Source organism: Lonchura striata, chromosome 9, assembly GCF_050655825.1.
Source record: "Lonchura striata isolate lonStrDom1 chromosome 9, ASM5065582v1, whole genome shotgun sequence".
NCBI lineage: Eukaryota > Metazoa > Chordata > Aves > Passeriformes > Estrildidae > Lonchura > Lonchura striata.
The window spans coordinates 25,976,042-26,000,759 of NC_140711.1; the positions used below are offsets into that span (position 1 = coordinate 25,976,042).

The 24,718-nt window shown below is 38.1% G+C and overlaps 1 protein-coding gene across 20 annotated transcripts in view; it reads right to left on the minus strand.

The window, feature by feature from the left end:
• NAALADL2 (N-acetylated alpha-linked acidic dipeptidase like 2) overlaps positions 1-24,718 on the minus strand; it is a 412,826-nt gene that overhangs the window by 215,984 nt on the left and 172,124 nt on the right. For all 20 annotated transcript variants that reach the window (XM_085587326.1, XM_077785540.2, XM_085587337.1 and 17 more), the window contains one exon: positions 5,159-5,660. In XM_085587326.1, coding sequence (XP_085443452.1) covers positions 5,159-5,652 — 494 coding nt within the window. In that variant the 5' untranslated portion in view covers positions 5,653-5,660. The remainder of the gene's footprint in view (positions 1-5,158; positions 5,661-24,718) is intronic.

A 24,718-nucleotide genomic window follows, 5' to 3' on the forward strand; every position in this document is an offset into this window, starting at 1 on the left:
CCCTGTCAGAGTCAGATTTGGGTCTGTACCCCTGATTCCCAGAGCTCTCAATAAAAGCACCTACATATAATCATATCCCGTGATTATGTGTGTTTCTGAACGCTAACACGGCGATTAATTAACAGGAGCTGTTAATAGGAGGGGGCACCACACGGGTCTCTACCCAGGGAAGCAGTCACCAGAGCTCTCCTCTCCTCACACCCTTCCTGAGGAAACTCTGCTCCTGCAGGCATTCCTCATTCCTGGGACAAGGGCAATCCACCAAGCACCAGCCTGTAAATTCACTCGGTCCAAATCTCCCAAACTCCAATTTTCCTAGAAGTTCCAGGCTCTCTCTGCTCCTCAGGTATGTATTTCTCAGGCTTTACCTGGGAAAAAGATTTGAAAGCCCAAGGTTTTAACATTACAACTGATCAGGGAACAAGAAACGCTTGGATATGGAAGCTTCTCACTTCACTTAGAGAAAAAAACAAGTGCAGGTTCTTTTCTCACTGCACTGGCACTTTTATTCCTTGGCCATGACACACAGGAGAGCATCCGCTGCCTGCTCTCCCAAAGCCCTTTGAAGAATTAAGCTTAAGTTATGGATGGCAGCAGGCACCAGTGACAAATCAATTCTTGCCAGAGTTGGATTTGGGAGATCCTGCAGGTGATATTACCAGCTGGAATAAGGAACAGATACAGCTCTAAAGGACAGTTAGTTACAACTGGATGTATTATGAAGGGATTTAAACCTCCCTATTGCTCGAGGGAGGAAAACATGAGAGTGAAGGAAGTATTTGAGTGAGAATACACAGGATGAAAAGCAGAGTTGAAATGTAGGAGCTTCTCTGTAGACTGGCTGGAGTGCAAAGCAAAGATTCTTCCCTCTGTGCCCCCATCCCAGTTTCAATCATGGAGAGATGTATCTAAAAAGCCTGTGCATCTGATAATAACCAAGAAGTACAATTTTAGAAAGGAATTATTGAGTAAAGCTCAATAAGGCTACAAGAATTTTTAAAACATGAGAGCGATCTGCTAATCTGAAAAATAATGCACAGCCAGAGTTATCACTGGCATCAACACGACTGCCTGGTTCTTTTATTCTTACTATTCAACATCATTCTTTGTTTAATCATCATTCTCCGTTTAATTTATAGAAGCCAGCCCCAAAATTAAAACCTCCTAAAAAATTATGATAGCCCCACATTTTCCAAATAAAATAGGATTGTTTCATTTTGATTTGGTTTTGGAGCAATAAAATTGAAATACTTTATATACATCGTAAGAGAAAAAAACAGCTGAATTTTCAAAAGCACTTAAGTGATAGTAGAAATCTCACTGTCATTTTTAAAAGCAGCTTTAACAATCAGATCTCATTGAAAATTATGCACATTTTCATTGCAAATTTACTTTTGAGAATTTAGTGGCATGCTGCTTACTGAAAATGGCAGTGGGTGTGTCTGTATTTTTGAAGGTCTGCTTCTTAGGACCTTCAGCATTTATTATAAACTGTAGAGACTTCCACATCTAAATGCATTCATCCCTTTGGAGAGCAGGGCCCTTCCCAGTGTGCTGGTGGCATTTTGGAGCTGCAGACATTCCTCGGGGAGCGTGGCTCCAGGCACAGGTCACTCCTCTCCAGCTGTGCCCTCCTGACACGCTCTCCAAAAGGGCTCCAAGAACCCAGCCACAGTCCCAGCAGATAATCTGCTTTCTGCCTGTCCATTTTACCTCCTCTATCCATCTCTTTAGCCCTGGTAAATTCTGTTGGTTATAGATACAAATGTAAGCAGTGCCCAAAGTATTCTGTGTTTCAACTTCCTCCTCTTTGGATGTGGGATTTATGCCCTTTGTTCATACTCACCCTGAAGGCCTTCTGCAGACAAGCTGCATCTACTTTGAACTTAAATTTTATCATATATCTTCCAGAGGAACACTGTGAAAAATTACATTCATGGAACAAACAGATATAATTACTGGATTCCCATCAGCCAGTGATGTCTGCAGAATAATGAGTGATTTTACCAGACCTGGATCTGCCTGTACTGTGGAGCAGATTGTTTCTCTTCAAAAATGTATATCTGAACAAATGTAGCATTTACACTCCTGAATTGTTTGATTTACTGACTGAATCCTATTAACAGTATTGGTCCCTTTTTTCTTTTTTGTCCCAGTTTAAAATACAGTGTACTCAGTGAGGAAAAACTCTTCATTTTTCTTGTGATAATTACATTTCCCCTTCAGGCACCTCTGAGAACTCATCTTGAAACCTCTGGAACATCAGGAATGAACCAATTCCTACCTTTTATTGTCAACAATGCAAGCACCTCCCCACAGGGGGTGGGGCAGAGGTGCCCAAAAAGGCTCACAGAGATAATGTTGACTTAGGCTGTACCATTGATTAAGCAATTTGGCCAAGATCAGTAATTACAACTGTGCTAAACTGCACATAAATTCTGTAGAATTCCCATTTAATGGGAAACAAGGTGCAAAGTTGAAGGAATAAAAGCCAACACACTGAGCTTTCTTACCTAATGATTTCTAGTATGTCTACTGGTTAAAAAAATCAACCTTAACATGGAGTTGGGATGATGCAGACAGCCAGGATGGGACTGACAGAGGAGGAGCCCACCAGGAGCCTCCAGTGGAGAACCTGAATATCCCAATTCAGCAACCCATGAACACAAACTGCACAAATCCTACACCATCACAGAATTGTTTGGGTTCGAAAACACTTCTAAGGTTGAGTCCAACCATTAAGCCAGCACCTGTATTGCTGAGTGACAAGGTGACTAAACCATGTCCCTAAATGCCACATCTGCACATCCTTTAAATCCCTCCAGGGATGGGGACTCAACTACTTCCACTGCTAACAGGGATTGGTAGACAAGCTTCATTCAACTCACACAGAATCCAGTCCAAATCCAAATAAAAGCTCCCTGGAGCACTTCTGCCATCTCTTTAGAAGTGCAAAGGATTAAATTCTCAAAGCTTCATCTGACCACAAGCAGATTTCACCCCAACAGAAAGCTCCCAGCCCACACCTTCAAGCACATTAAGGTGATGTCTACTCCAGCACTATGATTGGCACCTCTGTGTCTCTTAAACAGTTTTTTTTCCTCCTAATTCCTTTACAGGACTGTTAGCAAACTCCCATACCACCTGAGCCTGATCTAAGGAGTAAACAACAAAAATTAAATTAATGTCATGCTCAGTAACATTTAGAAATTGCAAGCTTAGCAGCAGCCACTTACACCTAGTAACTCAAAGTATTTATTAAAGGAAGTTTTGAAATAACATATATTGATTTTGTCAGGTTTGGGTGTTTTTTGGTTGTTTTTTTTTTTCCTTTTACACAAGCAGCATATGTTGCACATGCTGTACTCATAGGCCTACACACACCCAGGTTTCATTGCACTCACTCTGACTCCTGCCAAACAGATGTTGAGGGAGAGCAACTGAACACAACATGGGATAAAAGCTGTCTCAGACCAAAATGCTGGGTTAGGAAAAACCTTGTGGGTAATGCAGTATGCTAAAAGCATTGATTATATATTCATATACAGAATTGATAGGTAGCTGAATTAATATTTGACTGCTTTAGTGAAATAATGTTATTAAATTAGAAAAAAACCCCAAACAAATATTAAGAATTATGTTACAGGATGGCAACTACCAAAGTTTTTTAAGTTTCAAAGTATTTATAGAATTCATTTTACCTAAAATCCAGATTCTCACTAGTATCCTGACAGCAACCTGAAATAATTTGACAAGTGATAAAGGGTTTGAAAAGGGATGATTTTAAACCACCCCTTGAAATAACAGAATGGCAAGTGATTCCCAGTCCCCAAGCACAAAGTACTGAAATATTATCCTGAGTCTGACAGACACGTCAGCAATTTCCTGTAATTTGAGTAATACCCAATCCTAGAGCTTAACTTACTGCAATACGTTGGTTGTGACGAAGACTAATGACAGAATTCAGTTCAATTTACTCTCTGAAAGACAAAGAAGTTATCTTTTTCCATTAAAAATCAACATGTTTCATAGTTTGCACCCTTTCCCATTATGAAAATAATTAGATTTGTATGAAGTAGAATCAATCCAGTACATGAAAACTGACATAAAACCCTTCATATTCCCTTTTTCTCTTGAATTTAGTAACAGTGTTGGCTCAAAACATGGTATTACCTACTAGAGATTTAAGGCTTGGCTTAGCAAATCTAATAAATGAGAAACATCCATGTGGTTACTTATGATGTACTTCTGATCTACTCAGTAACATCTCTTTGGGTGACCATGACAACAATGTTTTCTAACTTCAGGTATGGGAGTTCTGCTGCTTCTGAATTGATACTGGTCAAGAAATCTCCAATTTATTACCTTTAACATGAAAAAGGAACTTTGCATTCTGGAAGCCAAAAATAAACTCATGTACCCTTCCCATAACTTTCAAAACCTGTCAGAAAAACCTATTTTTTTCCACACTCACCGCTACAGAAAGGTGATTATACTCTGGTACAAACATGTTATATAGCCTGTCAAAGAAGTGAAAGGATTCCACATTGAAGAAATATTAAAATCAAACCCAGTCAAACCCAAGTATTTTACAAAAACTTACATTCTTAAAACAGGAATAAAAAATAAACAAATCACCATCTTTCAGAGTGCAAAGGTCAATTTTTGCATCCTAAACCCATAGTGAATAAAGATTTAATTTACCATATAGACGAAAAAAAAACAGAGTTCACTTTTGTGACAAAAATTAGATGGAGATTTCTTAAAGCACCAAATATTACAAAACATCATCTCAACCTTGCTTTTCAAAAGTGTTATTTGGCAGTCAGCTGGATCTAGGACAGCTGTTCTATTGTCTGTATTTAAATTCAATTTGAATTATCTGTGTTTTCCAATTCATTTACATTAAAGATAATACTAAATTTAGCAATAGAACATTATTAAAGCAAAACCTATTATGATTAGCACAAATTTGCATTATCAAAAAATGAATTTTGTAAATTCGCTTATGAACATCTCCCAAGTGTCACGATAAAACTGAACATAAAAAAAAAAAAAAGACAGGGTTTGTAAATAAGATTTCACATAAAGAAATCAAGTGAAGACTTCACAGTGGCACCTGAGAGCATTTAGACAAAAAATTTGCCAAGGTACTTACCTGTAAATCTGTTTAATATTTTCAGCTTTGATTTCCTTGAGAATTTTGTGGTAGATTTGAGGATTATTTGGTTCTTGAGATGATGGGGGAGAAGGGCATTTCTTGCGTGCATAATATCCTATGACAATTCCAAAAATAAATAAAATCAAAGCAGTGCAAAATACTTTCAGTATCCTGAAAAAGCTGCAGCGGTTGCTCTTTGGTGCCTGTCTGGTGTAGTGGGAGATGTAGTCAGGGTCTTCCTGGAGCCTCTGGAATCTTCCCTTTGGGGAAGAGGAGGGCTGGATGGGCTCCAGGTCGAGGTCAGGGCTCTGAGAGTTCCCCAGGTGGTGCTGGGCTGAGCTGTCCAGTCGGAAATGGTCAAATCCAGGCTCCTCCAGCTCCTTTTCCATGTCCCACTCCAGGTCCAATGCTGTGGCTTGGAGCTCATCGCTGTCGAGGTATGGAGAGTGCCCCTGTGCTCTCTGGTCTGCGTTCACTTTGTGGTAGGCCATCTTTTTATCTATTAAAACAAAATTTAAAACCTCAATGTTTGTTTCTATATGCACACATAAAACAATTTGTTTATTCTTTGTAAACCTGAGAGAACGAAACAGACAATAAAGCCCAAAAATTGGGTTCTCAGTATTTCACTGTCCCCATTTCCGCTGTCCTGTCTTCTGCAGGATCAGCAGTCCCATGAACATCATCATGGGAAATATATTGTAACAATATGAATAAAAGGAATTTAAAAGTGCCAATGGCAAACCACTGAAATTATCCAATTATTTTGTCAGTCCTCAAGATAATATTAAAAAATTGAGTGAAGGCTCAGAGTTTCCAAAACAATTATTTGTTACCTGAAAGTAATTTTAAAGCTTAACAACTGTGTGCAGCAATTTCATTTCACACACCATACAAAATAATGCTGCTAAAATAAAGTTGAAAAGCTGGAAATAATATGAGTTGCCTGATCTGATTCTAAACACAAGGAAATTATAAATTTAAAAAGAAACTTCAGGGTGACACTGTACTTACATATCAATAAAAGGCTTCCATTTAGATGGAGCATTCTATTATTTATAGGTATTTTAAATGCATAGTTCTGGAATGACTGATGAATTTACTTAGAAATTGTCCCAGCTGTTTTGCTCCACTTATTTTTCCCATTTTAATGAAACAAAAGCACTGCCAGGTAAGTATTTGTAACAAAATCATTCTTTTAATAGCAAGGCATAACTGTAGCACTTCTAGATATTTTTGTGGAAGTAGAAGCCCTCTACAGAGAACTCTGACCTCCAATACAAACACTCAAAGTCAATTTTCAACAAATCATTTTTGACAGATTGCAACAACAGGGTGCCTTTTCCCCCACACACTGACAATAGCCATTCCAACACATAAGCATCTGTAATTTAGGGCTTTTCAAACATCAGACTCACTTCTCAATTAGAATAAGATGAAAAATAAAGATATGAAACCTCTCATAGGGAGGAACACTAGACTGACACCTACAACACTACATTACCACTCCATTTTTACGTTTTAAGGCATTTTCACTCTCCGAGACTCGCCTCCAAATAACATTACCACATAAAGAGGAACCCACTGTAATGGCAAAGTGGAATTCAGCTTTTTGAAGCTCTCTGAAGAGAGCGAACCGCTTGCAAGCTCCAATATAATGAAACAGCCTATTGTCCCCTGAAAGGCTATCTGCCTCTATACAATACCAATTTACAGTGCCTATTTTCCCCCTACAGCCATATAAATATCCCTCACCTATAACTGTCAGCCAGCCTGGGAACAGCCAAGAGAGCACACACCTTCCAAACCATCATTCCAGTCCCTTTGCATATCAATTCTCCCTCTGCAGCCCCAACTCTTCCAGATGCACTGGGAGCACCAGAATTTAGAGTGAGCTGAATTAAAGCCTCTTAAATTAGTGTGAAAGCCCGCATTATTTATTTCAAGAACTACTGCAAATTTAGTCTTTTAATTCCAGCAGAGTCCAGAAATGGCTGTAAAGTCAAAGAGGTGCAAAGCTGCTGTGCTTGCCCTCTGTGGAGTTTGTTAGCCCAGCCCTCAGGTGTGTGAGGGATCCTCTGAACTTCAGCACCACAACGCCCAGGGCTGTGAATCACCTGGAGATCTCCCAAGGGAGCACTCTAACTCTCCATCCAGGTTGTTCAGGAAGATATTTAATAATGCCAGCCCCAGAAATGATGCCTGCTGCACTGAGCTTCCTGCCAAGCACCAGATGGACATCAAACCATGTATTAATATTCTTTGGAAAATTCAGATAACTCATTTTCAAGCTATTTATCTGCCCTTTCACTCTGTCTCCTCGTCTGTTAATGGAAGGATTAACTTGCAAAACATCAGTGACAGAGATCACTGCTAGGTAACATCAACTGCCCAAGAACCACATCTTTCCAACTCCACTTCATATTGCTTTTTATTAGAAATTAAAGACTGATGCTTTGTCCTTTAAAGCAAAACAAATCATCACTGCATTTCATTAACACATGATTGCAGCTCTAGAATTCCTGAAGTCACTTAACAAACTCTTTTAGGCAAATAGATAAAGCCCTAGCAGATTACTACAGTAGTGTCCATAAACCAGAATTAAGGCAGTTTTTCAGATGCAGTTTCATGGCAAGTATTAATCTTGCTGAGCTCATAAATGTTGACCATTGCCTATCTGTGGTAGTTAAATTTCCCCCATATTTATGATATTAAAAAAGTGTGTTATTGTTCAATGGAGTGTATTAATAAAGGTTATTTAAATTTACATATAAATGCATAATAAAAATTCATATGAAATTTCTTGAAATGGTTATTATGCAGATGAGTAGTAACCCCATTGCACAGCTTAGCATCTCAGCAATTCAATTTTCATTCAGAGCACCAAAACCAGTTTCCTCACTTCAGGAGAAAAAAAAAAACAAAAAACAAAAAACAACCAACCAAACAAACCAACAAACACACAAGCAGCTAAATGACCTAAAATTAAAAAATCAATATGAAATTCACTTTTATATTTGAGACCAGTTTTTGGAGTAGGGGATCTCATTAGCAACACACGTCCTTTAGTTAAAGAATGCAAAGAATGCAAGAGTAGCTGCAGTTGTTAACTTCACTATTCCCACTAATAATTCTAAACTCATTGCTCCAGTCAAAGGACAAAGCACGACTTACCCTGAAGTATCTGAGATCAGGGCCTGCACTGCATTTAACCATTCCAAAAGTAATTTTACAAAGGGTCTCCTCATTCTTAAGGCACAGATCATTTGTGCCATGCAATCTGTATCACCTGTTCTATTTAGTATTTGGTATTTATCTGGTCAAGGATGTAGGTATAACTTAAATATTATTTATTAAATGTAGTTTTGGCTTGGAACTGGAAGGAGAAAGAAAACACTACACATTTACAGTAATAGTGAATTGCGAAAAAAAAAAAAAAGACAATAGAAATACAGAACAAAATGAAGTCAAGTAAAAACCACTACAAATACTCTAGTTCAGTCTTCTCTGTAACACAGACCATAAAATGAACATATTTTTGAAAGACATTTTCAAAAACTTCAGGAGATAGAAAATTCACCCCATCTGCCAGCAAGCTGTTTCAACATTTAATTGTTGTTAAATACATGTTTTATTATGAAGATAAAAGAGCAACTGCAAAATGCCAGAAGTCTGAATATGCACCAAGTGAGCTTTAAAGCCACTCTACAGGGACAGCAAAGGGGATCATAAACTCTGGAATACTGGACAGAGCCAAGCTGATGACCAATAAAGCTGATGTACATTTCTATACTTCCACTGATTTGTGGGCAGAATGTTTATAGAGAGATATCAAACCAAAGCTGAATATCCTTTCAATTAACTGTACACAAGAAATCAGGAGAGTCAGCTTTATCAGATTGTTGTTGCCTTAACGAGCCCATTTCAAAACTCTCTGCCTATGCTTTGACCTTAAAAATAACACATTTACATCCTGCCTGATAGGAACATCTTGTTATGGAACCACCAGAAACTTCTTTTCTTGACAACTTTCCCTGCTTCAATCCCTTATCAGAAAAGCTTTTAAAAACTATAGAATATGATCTTCATTAAAGGACCTGCCTGCCACCTCCCAATACCTTCATAACAGAAAGGTGAATTTACATTAACATTTTATGAAACCAACGAGGAAAATGCAATATGAGCTTACTACTGTAAATTGTGACTGGTGCTGCAGTTTTTAAATGCAGCTCATATATAGCTGAGACAATTAGCAGGCTCATGCCCAGCAGGAAGTGTGGCAAGTGTTAATGGGCTGCACACAGAGAGCCCTTCCAGGCCACTTCATGCTCAGCACTGAAAAGGCAAAAGTCACCCAGGAATTCTCCTAAAGGCATTGTGGCTTCTTTGTACAGTCATCAATCCAAAATTCCAGGGTTGTGGGCTCATCTCATTCTGAAGAGGTCTTTCCTTTTTATTTTCTTCTCAGTATCCCCTATACAGAGTGCTTTTAAGTCCTTGTACTCTTTTTGTGCCTGGGGAAGCCCCCAAAATAGATGCAGCATCACCTGTTTAAAAGACCAATAGCTGTGCTTATCATGGAGTTCAACACCCACTGCACTTGCAAGGCTTAAAAGTATGTATGACAACAAATTAGTACTTTGTCAAAAGAGATGATGCCAAGTTTCAGGCCCAGACAAATTTCTGCAGAGTTCTAAATCCCTGACAAAACTTGTTTGCAGAAGAGATTATGATGCCCTTGTCAACAGCAACGTTACACTGCCCTGTAATTCAAAAATAATAATGTGATATTTCCATCACCGCTGCCTTAATTCTGTGCAGTAATGATTTCTCCCTTCCCTCACCTTTGGGATATGGGCTTGGCAAGCAGTTCAGTTAAACAGGACAATTAAGTACCTTGTCACTCCATAGAGCCACCAGATAAAAACAAATGACAAAACTCACCCGTTGTTCACATTTCGCTGAAGATGAATGCAACCTGAAAGACTGAGCAGTGTTGTAGCAAAAACAGAGAGAACAGACTGGAGAAAGGTCTGTAAAACACAGCTAAGTTGAATCTAAAGCTGTCTCTTCATTAGTAAGTCCTTTTTGGCACAGATGAATGATAAAGTATTTAACCTCTTCAAATCCCTCATTGATTTTCTAATAACACAAACAGCCATGTGGCCCAGGATAACACTGATATCAACACAACAGGTGACCACATGACAGGAACAGGGGCTGTGGTGCACCATGATTGATAAGACTATGATCATTGATATGATTGGTAAGATTGATCATTGTGCAGGATGATGCCCAGCTGGAACAAGAGTTCACTTGCCTACAATCAAATGCATCAGCCACCTGAGCTGTAATATCCTGGGCCATCCAGATGTGCATAGGTACACGGATATATTTGCCTGCTGCCTTTTCAGAATCTCTGAACTCCTGGGGCTCACAGGAAGATTGCAGGAAGCTCCTTTTTCCCCAGCAGACAAGTACCAGGTAACAAAAAGCCAGCCTTAGCTGGTGTGCAATGTGCTGGGCATGTATTACTAACACAGATCTTTCCCATTCTCAAACACGTTTAGTTTGCAAATACCTATTTGCCTGAAACAAAACTCAGATCTATTTACTAACTTTATAGGAGCTAACAGCATCTGAGATAGATGCAGAGTCTGCCAAGGGGGTTTATTAATGCTGCAGCATAATCAGAGCAGTATAAATGGCTCTGGTAGAGTCTGTGCATTTCTTGTGGGATGTGCTCTGCTGTCCCTTTTGCTTTGCTTCCAGGACAGCTCTTCCTTCTCATTAGGGTGGGAACAGCTCAGTTCTCTCACTGTTCACTCTTTTTGCTCATTTGCAAACATCAGGCTGCCAAACAAGGAGAGAGAAGCCACATGCACACACACTCTCTCCAGTTTCTTAGTTCATAAATTAATCACTCATTTTTCCACTGGAATCAACACTCAGATCCTGCTGTTCTCCTTGAGAAGGGCACTGGATAGGATTTCAGTGTTTCTAAAAGCAAAGAAGCAGACGGACAGTCAGGACTTCAGGGTTAGTTGGGATGTGTTGTGTACATGTATTTACACACTGTTCTTAAGCTGGGTGTAAGGGGAAGAAATTCTGTCCCACATCTCTGATGAATTGCACCAGGCCCCCCAGCCCCACCACCCAAATCCTCCTGCCCAAACCCCCTCCCCACCATTTACCTTCCCAAAACTCAGCCCAAGCTCCTGCCCATCCCACTCAAAGCTTTTCCTCCAAAATGTCAGTCCTTCCCTTTTCCCATTTTTCCTCATACAGACCCTCTGTACACTATCCTAATACCCAGTTTGCCTGCACAGTTTTTCCAACTTCGAGGTTTCATCAATAATATATTTTGCATTACATTCCCCCAGACATTATAATTGCCTCTGGAAGAAATAAAATAGAAAGCTTTACCAGGACAAAAACTATTATTGGGGCATTTGCATTTAAGCTTATAGTTTAATTTGATGTGAAATAAAATCCTTGTAAATGGTGTTTAACTTGAAAATGCTGACAGCAATAGCTGTACTAACAGGCCATAGAAGTTCTTAAGAAAGTTAATTTTATATTAGTCATTTCTGCTTCAGAAATTTTTACATTGCCAGTCTTTAGATTGGGCACATTTATTTCACTTTTATATTTTTCAAACTCTTTTTTTATCTTTAATTACTGTCAATCCTATTTAAATTATTATTTTAAAAATTAAGTCATTTTAACTTTGAAAATTTGGAAACTGTATGTTTGCAAGGTACTACATTGTAATAAAATGTGCTAGTGGAAGTCTGATATACTTCAAAAGATGCAAACCAACATTGCAAAATACTATGTGGTTTCAACCTGTATCTTGGAAAAAACCACAAACCACAAAAAACCAACACGATAACTAACCAGCCAACTAACAACCAAAACAAACAAAAGAAAACCAAAATCAAAAAGTCACTTTTATGGATGAGCTACAAACAACAAAAACAGGACTGTGGCCTCATCATAGGCATCAACTTCACTCCTGATTTTAAACAACCATTGACAAAACCTTGCAGTGAAAATATTAACATATAACACAAACCACAACCCACAAACAAGATGATGAATTTGGGATACAATTTTATCTAAAACTGGTCCAACCTTGCTGCCCCAGCAGGGTCATCCCAGAGGACACAGCACAAGATTGCATCCAGATGGTTCTGGGGTATCTCCAGTGATGGGAACTCCACACCTTTTCTGGGCAATCTGCTCCAAGTGCTCCAGTTTTTGGAGTTTAGGATCAATTTCTCAAACTTAGCTGGTTACAGAAGACAAATCTTCCTATTAGCAATATTTCATATGGAAATCAGAGATACAGAGGAAATATGAAGCCCTAATGTCTCATGTCATGAGTAATTTTTCGGATAAAACCAGACTTTAAATTATATATTGAAAATACTGATAGGCACAAAAAATGCTCCTGCTGTCACCATCCTGTGCTATTCTAACTTGCTGCAGAAAAATAGGTCAGTACTTGTATAAAAAAATTAAATCCTTACTTCTACATTTTCTAGATTTTTTTTCTCATTTCTTGCTCAGTGGGGTTTTACTCAGTTTTATCAAGTTCAACAATGACAAGGGAGCCCTTAAAAATAATATATTATGGAGCTGAAGATGGCAACATTTACAATTTAGCTTTATTGGAATTTTACTATATTTTGATAGATGACAGCTTTAATGATTCCGTGCATGGTTTATAGCAGAAAACAGCAAGGCAGTAACATAATTTTCTGCTCTTTTCAACGATCTATAGCCAAAGAATTCAGAAAACAAGCAAGTGTACCTCACAATCACGCCAGATTTATTTTCTGGGTGAACTCTCAAATGTTAAAGCTCAAGTACACAAGTGGTGTTGCCGTGGCAACCCAAGATGAGCCCGTGTTTGTAAAGCACACCTGTGTCCCCTGCACACCTGCGGGGCACAGGACAGCCGGGTCCTGCCAGGAGAGAACCCAGCTGGTCACGCCTTATCAGCCCCGAGACTGCTGCTGGCGAGGCCAGGGGACACTGCTGGGGCCATCGGGCTGTGCAGCCCTGCATATGAGCTGGCACAATCACAGCCTTGCTTAGATTGGAAAAGACCTTTAAGATCACCCAGTCCAGCCATTAACCCAGCACTGACAAGGCTACACCGCGTCCCCAAGTGCCACAGCTTTTAAATAACCCCAGGGGTGGTGACTCCACCACTGCCCTGTGCCAGGGCTTACAGTGAAGAAATGTTTCCTTGCATCCAATCTAACCCTCTCTGCTCAGCTTAAAGCCCTTTCTTCCCATCTCACCACTTGTTACCTAAGAGAAGAGACCAGCCCCACCTGGTTAAATCTCCTTTCAGGGAATTGTAGAGAAGATGAGGTCTCCCCTAAGCCTCTCCTTTTCTCCAAACACCACCTCCCCCGGCTGTTCTTCCTAATTGTTTACTCCTGCTTCTAGGGCCTAAAAATGAGAAACCCTTCATTGCCCACAAGATGTAATACTAGAAGATTTAGAGGCGCTATAGCTATAGGCAGAGTAGAGCAGTAATACGTTTGGTGTCCTTTGACCTTTTTCTTTTCCTAAATCTCCACTGAAATAAGCTGTCGAGTTTGAGAAATGTCAGAGTTTGGTCATTTGAGTCTGCCTGGAGGTGTAATTTTGCATGGTGTACAATTTCTGTGAATTTATCAGAACATGTTTTTTCACACGTAGTCAATATGGTGTGACATTCAGCATCCTGAGTCCGACAACGTCTACACGCTGAAATGAGTTTATGATTTCTCTTACAAAGAAAATCCGAGATGTGTTAGTTCAGGTCAACAAAGGAATCCTCAGTGGATTCCTGAGGATAAAAATTCAAGGAAGCACCCCTTCTTTCTGCTGTTTCCTCTGCACACCAATCTTCTGGCAGCTCTGACACAGGTTTAAGTTCTGTGATGAACTAGATCTACATGTAGAGCTTCAATATCAGTAATGTACGTGCTTTCAGCAGCTTTCCAGAAAAATTTCACACTTTCTCTTAAGCCCTTATGGAACTAAGCCACCAAAGCAGCCAGATCTGATGCTGTTTTCAGCCAAGTCCTACCCAACTGTGACCACATCCTTGGGAGAAGAGGCACAGCTGCTTAGCCTATGGTTTAATCTTCAGCCTCTCTTTGATGGTCTCCCAGTCATTATTTAGGGAAATCTCTCAGCCTTGCTGTGCTGTATGGAGATGAAGGCATTTCAATAAATAAACTGGACAAACCCATTATCCTAAAGACTATCTCAATTCCCAGTCTCAGCATGATCTGGTCATTTTTGACACACTCAGGTTGACAGTCAAACTTCCATCTATGGACAATGATCACAGACTGCCAGTAGACTGAGCTTATTAATACTCTTAGTCTATACACATTTCTCAAGGAATAATTTCTTAAAAAGCAACCATAACACTTCTTGACCACTTAGAGATGAGCATGATACACACCATATAATCTAAAAAAATCAGATCAGCGACTATAGAGGAAAAACTTCTCATGAACCTTCTTTATACTTGGCCAGGGTTGTGCATAGCTATTACAGCTTAAATTGTTTATGCTGTAGAACTTTTGATTTAGAGACATTAGCAGTTGAAGAGAAGCAAAGTGTGCATTATGACAAGAACAAAGAGGACATATTCAAGAAACATATCGCTGAGTACACTGAGCTAAAGAAGGCTATAAACCACGTAACTGATGCTTAGAGGTATTGCAGCAATTCCCTTCTAAAGTGGGAACAGTGCATCAACAGAAGAGCTGATGGTTTCTGCTAATTCAGCTCTATACCATCAGCTAAATGTGGGTTGATGGTCCTGGAAGGTGCTGGATATCCATGTCCAGGTACACACCCTGGACAGGACAGCCAGTGATGTTTGGGAACTTTAACAAAGGTAATCAGAAAATGACAATCTGCTGACAGCAAAAAATGTTAAATAACAAATGCCCCAGGAAAGCAGCTGTGGATGATCAGTCACAGAGCATACTTTGCTTACTGGCTTAATATGTACAATTGCTTCCTCTTCAATTTTCTTTAAAAAGCACCAGTAATCCAAAATACCCCAAGGAACAGTGCTAGAGAAGACTAAATCTTCTGTCCCTGCTTTTAGCTATAAACCAGAACATGTCCATATTCATGTCACAGCAGAATATGTTACAGCCTCTTAAAAAAAAATGGGATGATACATCAATTACAATACTGGAATTAATTCTGGAAAGTTCCTCTGAAAAGTCGACAATTCACAGAATCATGAAAATGTTGGCTGGCAGGGACCTCACAGGGTCACCTGCTCCAACCTCCCACACAAAGCAGGACTGCTGCCAAGAACAGATCATGTCACCTCATTCTTAAGCTGAACTCATCGAGCATTCAATCAGAGCTAAAGGGTTCAATATAAACACAAATGTATGCCATTGCACTGCTTTTCTTTCCTCTGCTGCCAATACATCTGTTTCTTAGTAAAAATAGCATCAGTATGCAAAAATAAAAACTCTCAGACCTGTAATATAACCAGTTGTTAAAATTCATATGGACATTTTTGCTTAAAAAAATACAATACAGAAAAGAGATAGAATTGGAAAAAGAAATGAAAAGTCTTAACACACAGACATAGCAGCCATGGCATGAAAAATTCATTTCCATTAATGAGACGTGGTAGTCCCCAGGCCAGCGCCCTTTGTATGTGAACCATGTTAATCAGATTGTATGAGCATTTGCTGGAAACTCCTGGGACAGCAAACAACTATAACTATAGAGCAAGCACAGCAGATTAGCAGCTTGCTAAAAACTGCTTGACTTGTAACCCTTGAAGCACAGGAATGATGCAGGTTTGCTGAATTACTGATAAATGAAGCATTTCATTTATAGGTCTCACATTTGTGGCAGCCTTTGATGCAATTTCCCCATCACCAACATGTGCACAAAACTTCCTTCTCAGGTGCACCTTTTTGTAAGAAAGCACAGCATAAACACACAAATAAGGTCTGTGTCAGCCCAGCTTTGGTCACACATGCTTCTGGCACAATGCCTTGCTATTGCTATCCTACATCTCCAAAAAACCCTTCAGTAAATGCAGCGGGGCTGGAGTGGGATGGAAACACAAGAATTCCCACGAGGACTCGCTGCAGGAGCTCTGCAGGTTTGGATGAGGAGTACATCTGGATTTACAGCAAGGCTGAGCAGGACAGCAGGACCTGGTCTTGACCAGGCAGACTTCTCCTTTTGATGAGAAGGAAAAAACCAAAAACAGGAGAAAAAATAAAACCAGAACAAAATCAAACAAAAAGAACCCCAGCCCAATATTGTGTTGTCTACTTAACACCTCTGAAGGCTGAAAGAGAAAAAAGGCTCTCCTGAAAGCTCTTCAGTCTGAAGCAGGAAAACCATCTGGATTCAGGCTTTTCTTCCTTCATCTGGCAGTTAATACATTGAATTGTTTGCTAGCTTGGGCTTCATCTGCTGCATCATTCCAGTGACACAAACAAATGGAAACTTGTGCTGCTTCAGACAACTTCATTTTAAAAACATTTGATTTGAGAGTTTCATGGAAATTTCGAAGTTATAAAGGTTTTTATTGATTTTATTCCCAGTCTAATTTTAATCTTAGTCACCAGCTCGCACTGTCTGTGCATAGCTAGGAGTCAGTAACAAACCAGTGTTCTCAAAAAGCCACCCTCCAACTGAAGGGAATCAATAAACTAATTTCCAAAGAACATAACCTATTCATGAAAATATTATCCAAGGCAGATTCTGAAAAGGAGTCCCAACAAACAAACATGCTATTAGAGACTCCCAATAATACAAACTATTAAATTCTGCAAAATACTCCATGAGTATTTTCAACATTATACAGAGAATTCTAATCAAAATAAGATTTGCAGTCCAATTGCCTTTGTTTCTACCTACAGTACTTAGATGTGTCCTTGAAGGAAGAAGGGAAGACTTCATAAAATAAACAAATGTATAACCAACCATCATTCAAATGCAGCTTCTGTCTCTCTGCAGGCCCCTGGGAAATTGTCTAGATCACTATAGTGACTCTCAGTATGGCCCTGGTCTCTCCTGCCTTTCTTCCCTTTTGAAATACAAATTTTTAAAAATAAATAAATATAGAAGTAGGGATACAGATCCTAAACTCCACAAGGATTTGTATTTTTACTACAAGAAATGAAAATGAAATTTTTCAGTTTCCCCAGAAATGTCATTTAAAATTGAACATGCTCTACTTTAGCTTACATGTTAATTATTTCTCTTAGAAATAAACATTTCCTCACTAAAAATGTGCATTTTTATTAAATTTAGGGTTTTAGAGGGAATATTTCCCTCACAAAACAACTTAATCATCTTTATTTATACATGACCTAATTCCAAGCTGAGAGGGGAAATAAAAGAGAAGTCAGAAGATGCCCATGAGGAAGAGGATCAGGACATGCAAATCAAAAAAGCAGCAGCACTTCCTTTATCTCTACTACTTTTTTACAGGGAAATGTCTTCCATTGAGCTTCACAGTACAGTGTTTTTCATGATTTACAGCAAGGAAAGAGGCAAATCAGTCTCTAGTGAAAAGTCACCCAAGCTTATAAAAAATTTAGAATGACTAAATTTATAATTAAAATGAATCAAGAATCGACATTAGAAAACAGTTAGCACATTAACAGAAATTCAAGACTGAAAATCTGAATGCTCTTCTTTTTTTTTTTTTTCCTTCCCAACAGCAAACTCACAGAAATCCCTGTATTTTAGATATGGGACATACCTGCAATTTTGTTATGTATTAAGGGTATTTAGAAACACAGTGAACTATATTAAGCATGTCTTATAGCTTTTGCAATTTATTTATGAACTGGGGCATCATTAAAAATAAATGATCTTCAATAGCACTTAAAAGTAAAGTTGTTTTGAGATCAAATGTTAGGTAAATGGCATGAAAATGTAAAACTCCAGGAGTCACAAAGCACTGCTCTATCACAAAATATTTATACTACTAAAATACAGCCTGAAACGACCAGGGTTGTTATAACAAGCAAAACCATTACAATTGCATAACATGTCATTGGCTATCAGGATGTTAGTTAATTACTCAATTTTTCAATCTCTTTTAAACATATCAAGCCATGACTCTGCCTCACCCAGATGCAAAGGCTGTAGCTGTCCTGCCAGACATTACAAAGGGTTTGGCCTGAGATTGGCCAAAACTTGCAAGTTCCATTACCCATTTTCAGACTTTTTCACAAAATTCTCAAATATAACCATTACAAGGTCATGCCCAAAGCCCATCACATTAAATGTGAAGGCAGTAACCCTACAGTGACCACTGCCACTTCTGTATGGAAGTAACACATAAATTCTTCATAAATCTCTTCTGGACCTGTAATTCATTTCCATTTTTCTCTTACTTTTAGATCCTGGAAATAATTAAGCCTTAAGTTAAACCAATAAAATATTGTGTGCTGTCTCAAAACCATACTGGAATTTTACCTTCCTCTCCTAAACTTAATCCAAAATAATTGGAGAGAATACAATTATCTACCACAGTCACCATCTGCGGCATGAAAGCAATCATTTTAATTATTGCCATTGTAAATTGGGACCCACAAAGATAATTTTCTGAGCTACATATGGAGTTTATTTTTATGGAATAATGTCAAAACAGGATGCAACATATAAAAAGGCAGTTGGCTAAATGCCCATAAACTTTTCTACCTAGTGCAGACTGCTAACAAACAATTGGAGAACTGAATTTTATATCCAAGCTGGTTGTTAAGCTGCTGGGTGATTTCAAAAACAAAATCAGCACTGTTCTAAAGCCCTTTCATGTATCATTGAAGTAGCTACCATTGAAGTAAAGAGATTACTTTCTCATTAGAGATGCAGATTATCAAAAACTAGTAATTTCAGTGACTGCATTGGGAATTTTGTTTATGGGAAAAGGAAAATACTCTGTGCGCTTTTGAGTAGATACCTATGAGGATGCACCTCTAGCATAAGCCATCAAAGTTAAAATGTATTTATCCAGCAGAGCAATCTCATGGAAAAGAGCAAAAGAGGACTGCAATCTAATTAAATTAATGAGAATCAGAAAAATAAATATATAGGGAACGAAATGTAGAGAGAGTATTAACTTAAGAGATTTTGAATACAGCACTGAAAAAAGCTACTTAAATGCCTTTGAAGATAGTTTGAATCTGGTTTACCAAGGTCAAAATGACTGCAACATGAGTAAGAAATTGGAGAACTTCGATAAGCCAAATCTTAGAGCCCTATCACAATTTAGGCTTCACAAAGCTGAATAAAACCTGAAAGGACTCTCATTAATGAGCCCATCAGACCTGAGTCATGAAGTGAAAGTCTTAAGATTATTAATGAATGCAACAGTCGATGGATTCCCAGCCTGCAAGTGTTTGAGAAGATCATCATCACTTCCTTGTCCTGACACAATGAACTCCTTCTGTGGGCTGCACAGGCTGCTTAACTATTAAAGGAAATCAGTTTGGTCAGTTCCCCCAAACTGTGCTCTGACTCCAGCAGAACTGAGTCACACACCTTGAATTATGAGCTAATAATGATGGTTGTTTACTGGTTTGCCTCATTATTTGTTTAAACTTGTAAACTGGTGAACATCAAGATGTCTCACTATTTACTTCCACTATTTCAATAAATGACAAAGACCAGTTCTGGACTGAGATGAGCTCAAAGGCAGTTTGTGGGCCATTAGGTCTGCATTGTGTAAGCCAAGAGCAGCACAACCCATCCAGTCCGCAGGGCTTCCTGGTAGAGCTGGGTGGTTCTGGAGCAACACCCCAGCAAACTGGAACCCACTCACCACCACACCTGGGTCCAATGGATGTTTCCAAAGATACCCATGGCCATGATAAACACACTCTAATAACCTACTGAGGCTGGGCAGAATGCTCTTCTACTACTTGACTACAGCCAGATCTTACTGTCCTTCCTCCATGCAGATTTCACATCTCATACTTCTTCTCTAAATTAAAATGATACCTTGCTTTTTTGCTTTTTGCTTTCACTACAGCCTTAACCCTCTGCCCATTCTAATTGCTTTGAATGAAATACCATTAATGGTTGAAAACAAACACATACCTGAAGTATTTAAGCATATCTAAGTCCCCCTTTTTGGCAGGCTTCCTATGAGCATCCAGATCTAGTTCTTTTTAAATATTTACCTGCAGCATACTGTAGATTGCAAGGATTGAGTTAAATCTTTTAAAAGATAATGATACAAGTATTGAGCTAAATTAAAAACAATCATACATGACTTACCTAGGAATATTCTAATAGTAATGTTTACCCAGAGCAACAACCTGGAGGAGGTCTTCATCCCATACGGAATATTTGACTATTGAAAATAAAAACATCTTTGCCATGTTTTGAAACTAAATAATTAGATTTAGATAAAATATGCTTGATTATGCCCAGAACAATCAAGACTGACTGCTTGGAGGGTGTGAGTCCCTCAGTCCATCTGCTGAGTACGTTCACTGCTTTTTTGGCACTTCCTTGAAGTCATGAAGTGAACACACACACACACCAAGGTTAGAAACGCTTCAGAATCATGTAAGCAGATGGTGATACAGCAGGTAATAATTTAATTACACAACTCTTAGAACATTTTTCCAAACCGCACCCCGCCCCCAATAAAAAACAGAAAGAGGGAGGGAATAACAATGTCCAGTCTGATCTTTTAATTGCAGTGCAATAGCTTTTGTTGAATTGGCACTGATCTTCCACTCATCTATTCTGCAGCTGGAAAGAGTAATAAACACAAAGTTATAGACTTTTTTACTCCTAACACAACATTTAAGATGGAAAAAAAATAGCATGATAAAGTATAAATTGTCCTTGTAGACAAGAAAATAACAGCAACACTGAGAAAAAAAACTCTAAGTTTTGCAGGTATAAAGAGGTCAGAAAGAGACACATCTGCTCTTGCTTCTATTCAGAACTCTGATACTTCTGAAGTGTGAAAGCAATGAAGAAATGCTGGTCTTATTAATTCTTCATTGCATGCAGAAGCACAGAATCCCATGGACATAGAGCACTGTGATACAGACAAGACATCAGAGTTGAACTGAGCAATTAAATGAAAATGAGAGAAGAGCACTGAAGGAAAAAACAAAAACAGGAGAAAAAATGGAAAAAAAACCAAACAAACAAAAAAAAAAACCCAGCCCAATATTGTGTTATCTACTTAACACTCTTCTGGCATCTTCATATTTTAGACAAGGAATTGCTGCCTACAAAGAGGCTGAGGATGATGAGATAAACACTGAGGTACACAAGGTTTCATTGGCATTTTAAGTCAGTGGTGCTGAATCATCCTAACCTAAGGAATGTGAAATTACATCAGAGATGCATCGCCATTTGCATTATGGGCATAAATTAAGGCAAAAAAGTGTAAGGAATCTAATGCAAATGAATTGGAATAATCAGCAAATTGTCCCTGAGACTCAGCACGTTCCAGCCCCTGCTGGCATTATGGGATGTCTGCTAGTGAGACATTAAGATATGGAAGAAGAAAGGAGGGTTGGGTGTAAGGTAGAATTAATGGTTGTGAAATTATTCCAAAATAATAAAAGTTTATGCATAATACTTTTATATACTGTCATAGAACAGTATATTTCGTCCTTATGGAAAGGTCAAATGGTTTTAAGAGACACAATATCCAAGGCACAAAGTGTAAGTAGTAATTTATATATATGTGCATATAGACATGTATAGAAGAAACATCGTAAAAATCACTAGTTGAATTTTTTGGGTTATTTTCATTCTGACTTCAAATGCCATAATTGGCTGCCTAATTGGAAGTAAAAACCCTAGGCTTATGATTTAGGCAGCTCATAATGCAACCTTTCATTGTATTATTTTTTTCTTAGTTCCATTTCTCAGCAAATTCTGTACAGAAATGGGTTATAGAAGTTTGGTTCTGAATTTTATGGTACTATAAAACAACATATGAAATATTATTCAGCATTAAATTTTGTCAACAAGTAAGACAAGGTCTCTCCAAATTGTGCATCTAGTCAGTGCCAGCTTGGGATCAACTCCTCTCTTAGAATGGACAGCAAACAAAAAACCAGCACAGCTTGCTGTCATGTCACCCTGTCTTCGTTACACCCTTATTTTTTCCTATTTTTTACTGAGTAGGTAAATGGCACAAAAGAAGAGAGGTGAAGCATTTACAATTATTTTCTATAATTTCATTTTTTGATTCTCACAATTTATTCCTCTATAAGTTAACAGAATAGAAGAGAAATATCACAAAAGGTCACTTGGCTGTAGAAACATCAAAATCCCCACTATCATTCCAGCTAGGTTTATGATGTATAGCTTGAAATGCTAAATAAACTCAGAAAAATATAAACCTCATAATGAAAACAATAATAAATACCATTTAATTTTGTGCCATGCTTGTCACTTGAAAAGGAGGTTCAAATCAAATTTTAATTAATATGACATATGAGTTCAGAGTGTAACAGTGCAATTTCCACATAAGACAATCAATTATTTTTAAATTGAATGCCTTTTAATGAAGTTTTACCTTACTTTTCAGAGTACCTACACCAGAGTGTTTTGGAAAAAAGAGTCTGAAGCTAGAGTCTAATTAAAATCCTCTGCATGTCCTATGCTGTTGTTGTTTGGGGGTTTTTTGGTTGCTTTTGGTTTATTTAGGAATGGCTGATATTCTGTACACAAATTATGCACATTATTAAGTATATGCAAATATACATGCACACAACTATATATATGCATGTATTTTCTATTGGTACATACAGAATAAATGAACACTATTAACTAGTATCTTCTTTAAAATCTACACAAGCACTAAACTACTTTTGTGGCAACAAATACCTTATTAGAAAATAGAAGTGGCAGTAAGGACTACCAGGTTTCAATGTTTAGTGGCAAATATTAGGATTTTAACTGTTAAAATTACTCCAAACAGCCCTAAAGGTGATGTAGCTGGACATGTGAGGAACAGGCTGAGGGAATCTCTTGCTAGAAAAGGGCAGCCAGCTCAGAAATAACCTGCTCTGTCCTCCAGAATTAAAAAAAAACAAAAAAACAAAAAAAAAAAAAAAACAAAAAAAACTAACCTGAAGTGTAAGATCCTTACCTAAAGGGGATGTCCACATTTATATTCATATAAAGACAGACATCGTAGATGCAGGTATGCAGTGGGACATGCCCATCCCTACAGCAGCAGCAGCTCAGCAGCTGCCTCAAGGCACCCCTGCCCAATATTGAGCATAAAAATGAGTGAATTTGAGCGAATTTCCTCAGAAAAGGAGCAGAAAGTAAAGCAAGAGCCAGCTGGTCTGTTTTGTCCACCATCAACTGCGACAGATGTAGTGCAAATCAAAGTGTTGTGAAGTTTTCTGAGGAACATTTATCATCCAAAAGTTACACCACGACACTGAATAGTGGTAAGTAGCCATGAGAAAGCTCAGAGAGAAGAAGAAAAGACAAAAATACTAAACAAGCTTCTTAAAAAAAAATTTTTTTAAAGCTTTCTTGAGTGCAAGAGCCCCTACAAAGAATAACATAGCTGCTATAACTCAAAAAAACAGGGCAGGCCAGGGAAGACCAGGCTCAGCATCAAACATCACCATCCCCAGCTCTAATTGGCTTTTAAACGGTGCCAAGTTGATTGATGTGTCCCTTCTGATTTACTATATACATTTTTTTTTTTTTTTTTTTGTTCTGTGAAGAGAAGTTAAACACGTGGAAGAGAATAATGTCAAGCAGGAGATTAGTTTTACAGCCTGTATGTTGAAGTGAATAAATTGTACTTTCATTAACAGAAGTAGGCCACACACCAGAAAAGTCATTGGATTCGCTTCACTGGTGAACTGGAGCAACAATATCTGATTAGAAAGCCTCAGCAGTTCAAAAGTCTTTAAAGACAGGTCCAGTGGTTATACAATTAATTTTTAATGATATTGTTCCATCTGGGAGATTCACTTCAAGTGCCAAATGGGTTCCCTGAGCTGAAGTATTAGCTTTAACAAACCTGACACATCTACAATCTGTCTAGTATCTGCTTAAAATACTATTAAAAAGTTTATGGGGAGATGCTCTCCTTATTTGTGCTTTCTTCTCCAGCAGTTTTCAAGATCCTGTAATACATTCATACTAGGAAACATTAGCAGTTGTAAGTTGGGGGGTTTTTGGGGATTTTTTTTTTTTTTTGACAATTTGGAAGACCTGAAAGTTTGCTAATGGTAATTATCATATAAAAATGTTAAGAAAAATTAAGTTTTATTCCAACTGGATTATATGATCACCCTTCCTTCTGAAAAAAAAAATAAAAAAAAAAAAAAAAATCAAGTTTTCTGATTCCAGAAATAGAAATGTATCATTTTCAAAAACCGTATCAAAAGTAATCCCCATACTTTTTTATAACTTTCCACAGTTTCAAAACTGAACAGGGCTTAGAAACTAAATTCCTTTTTCCCAGAATGCTTGCTAAATATTGCCATTGACAGGGTCTTTTTTTTTTTTTATTCCAAG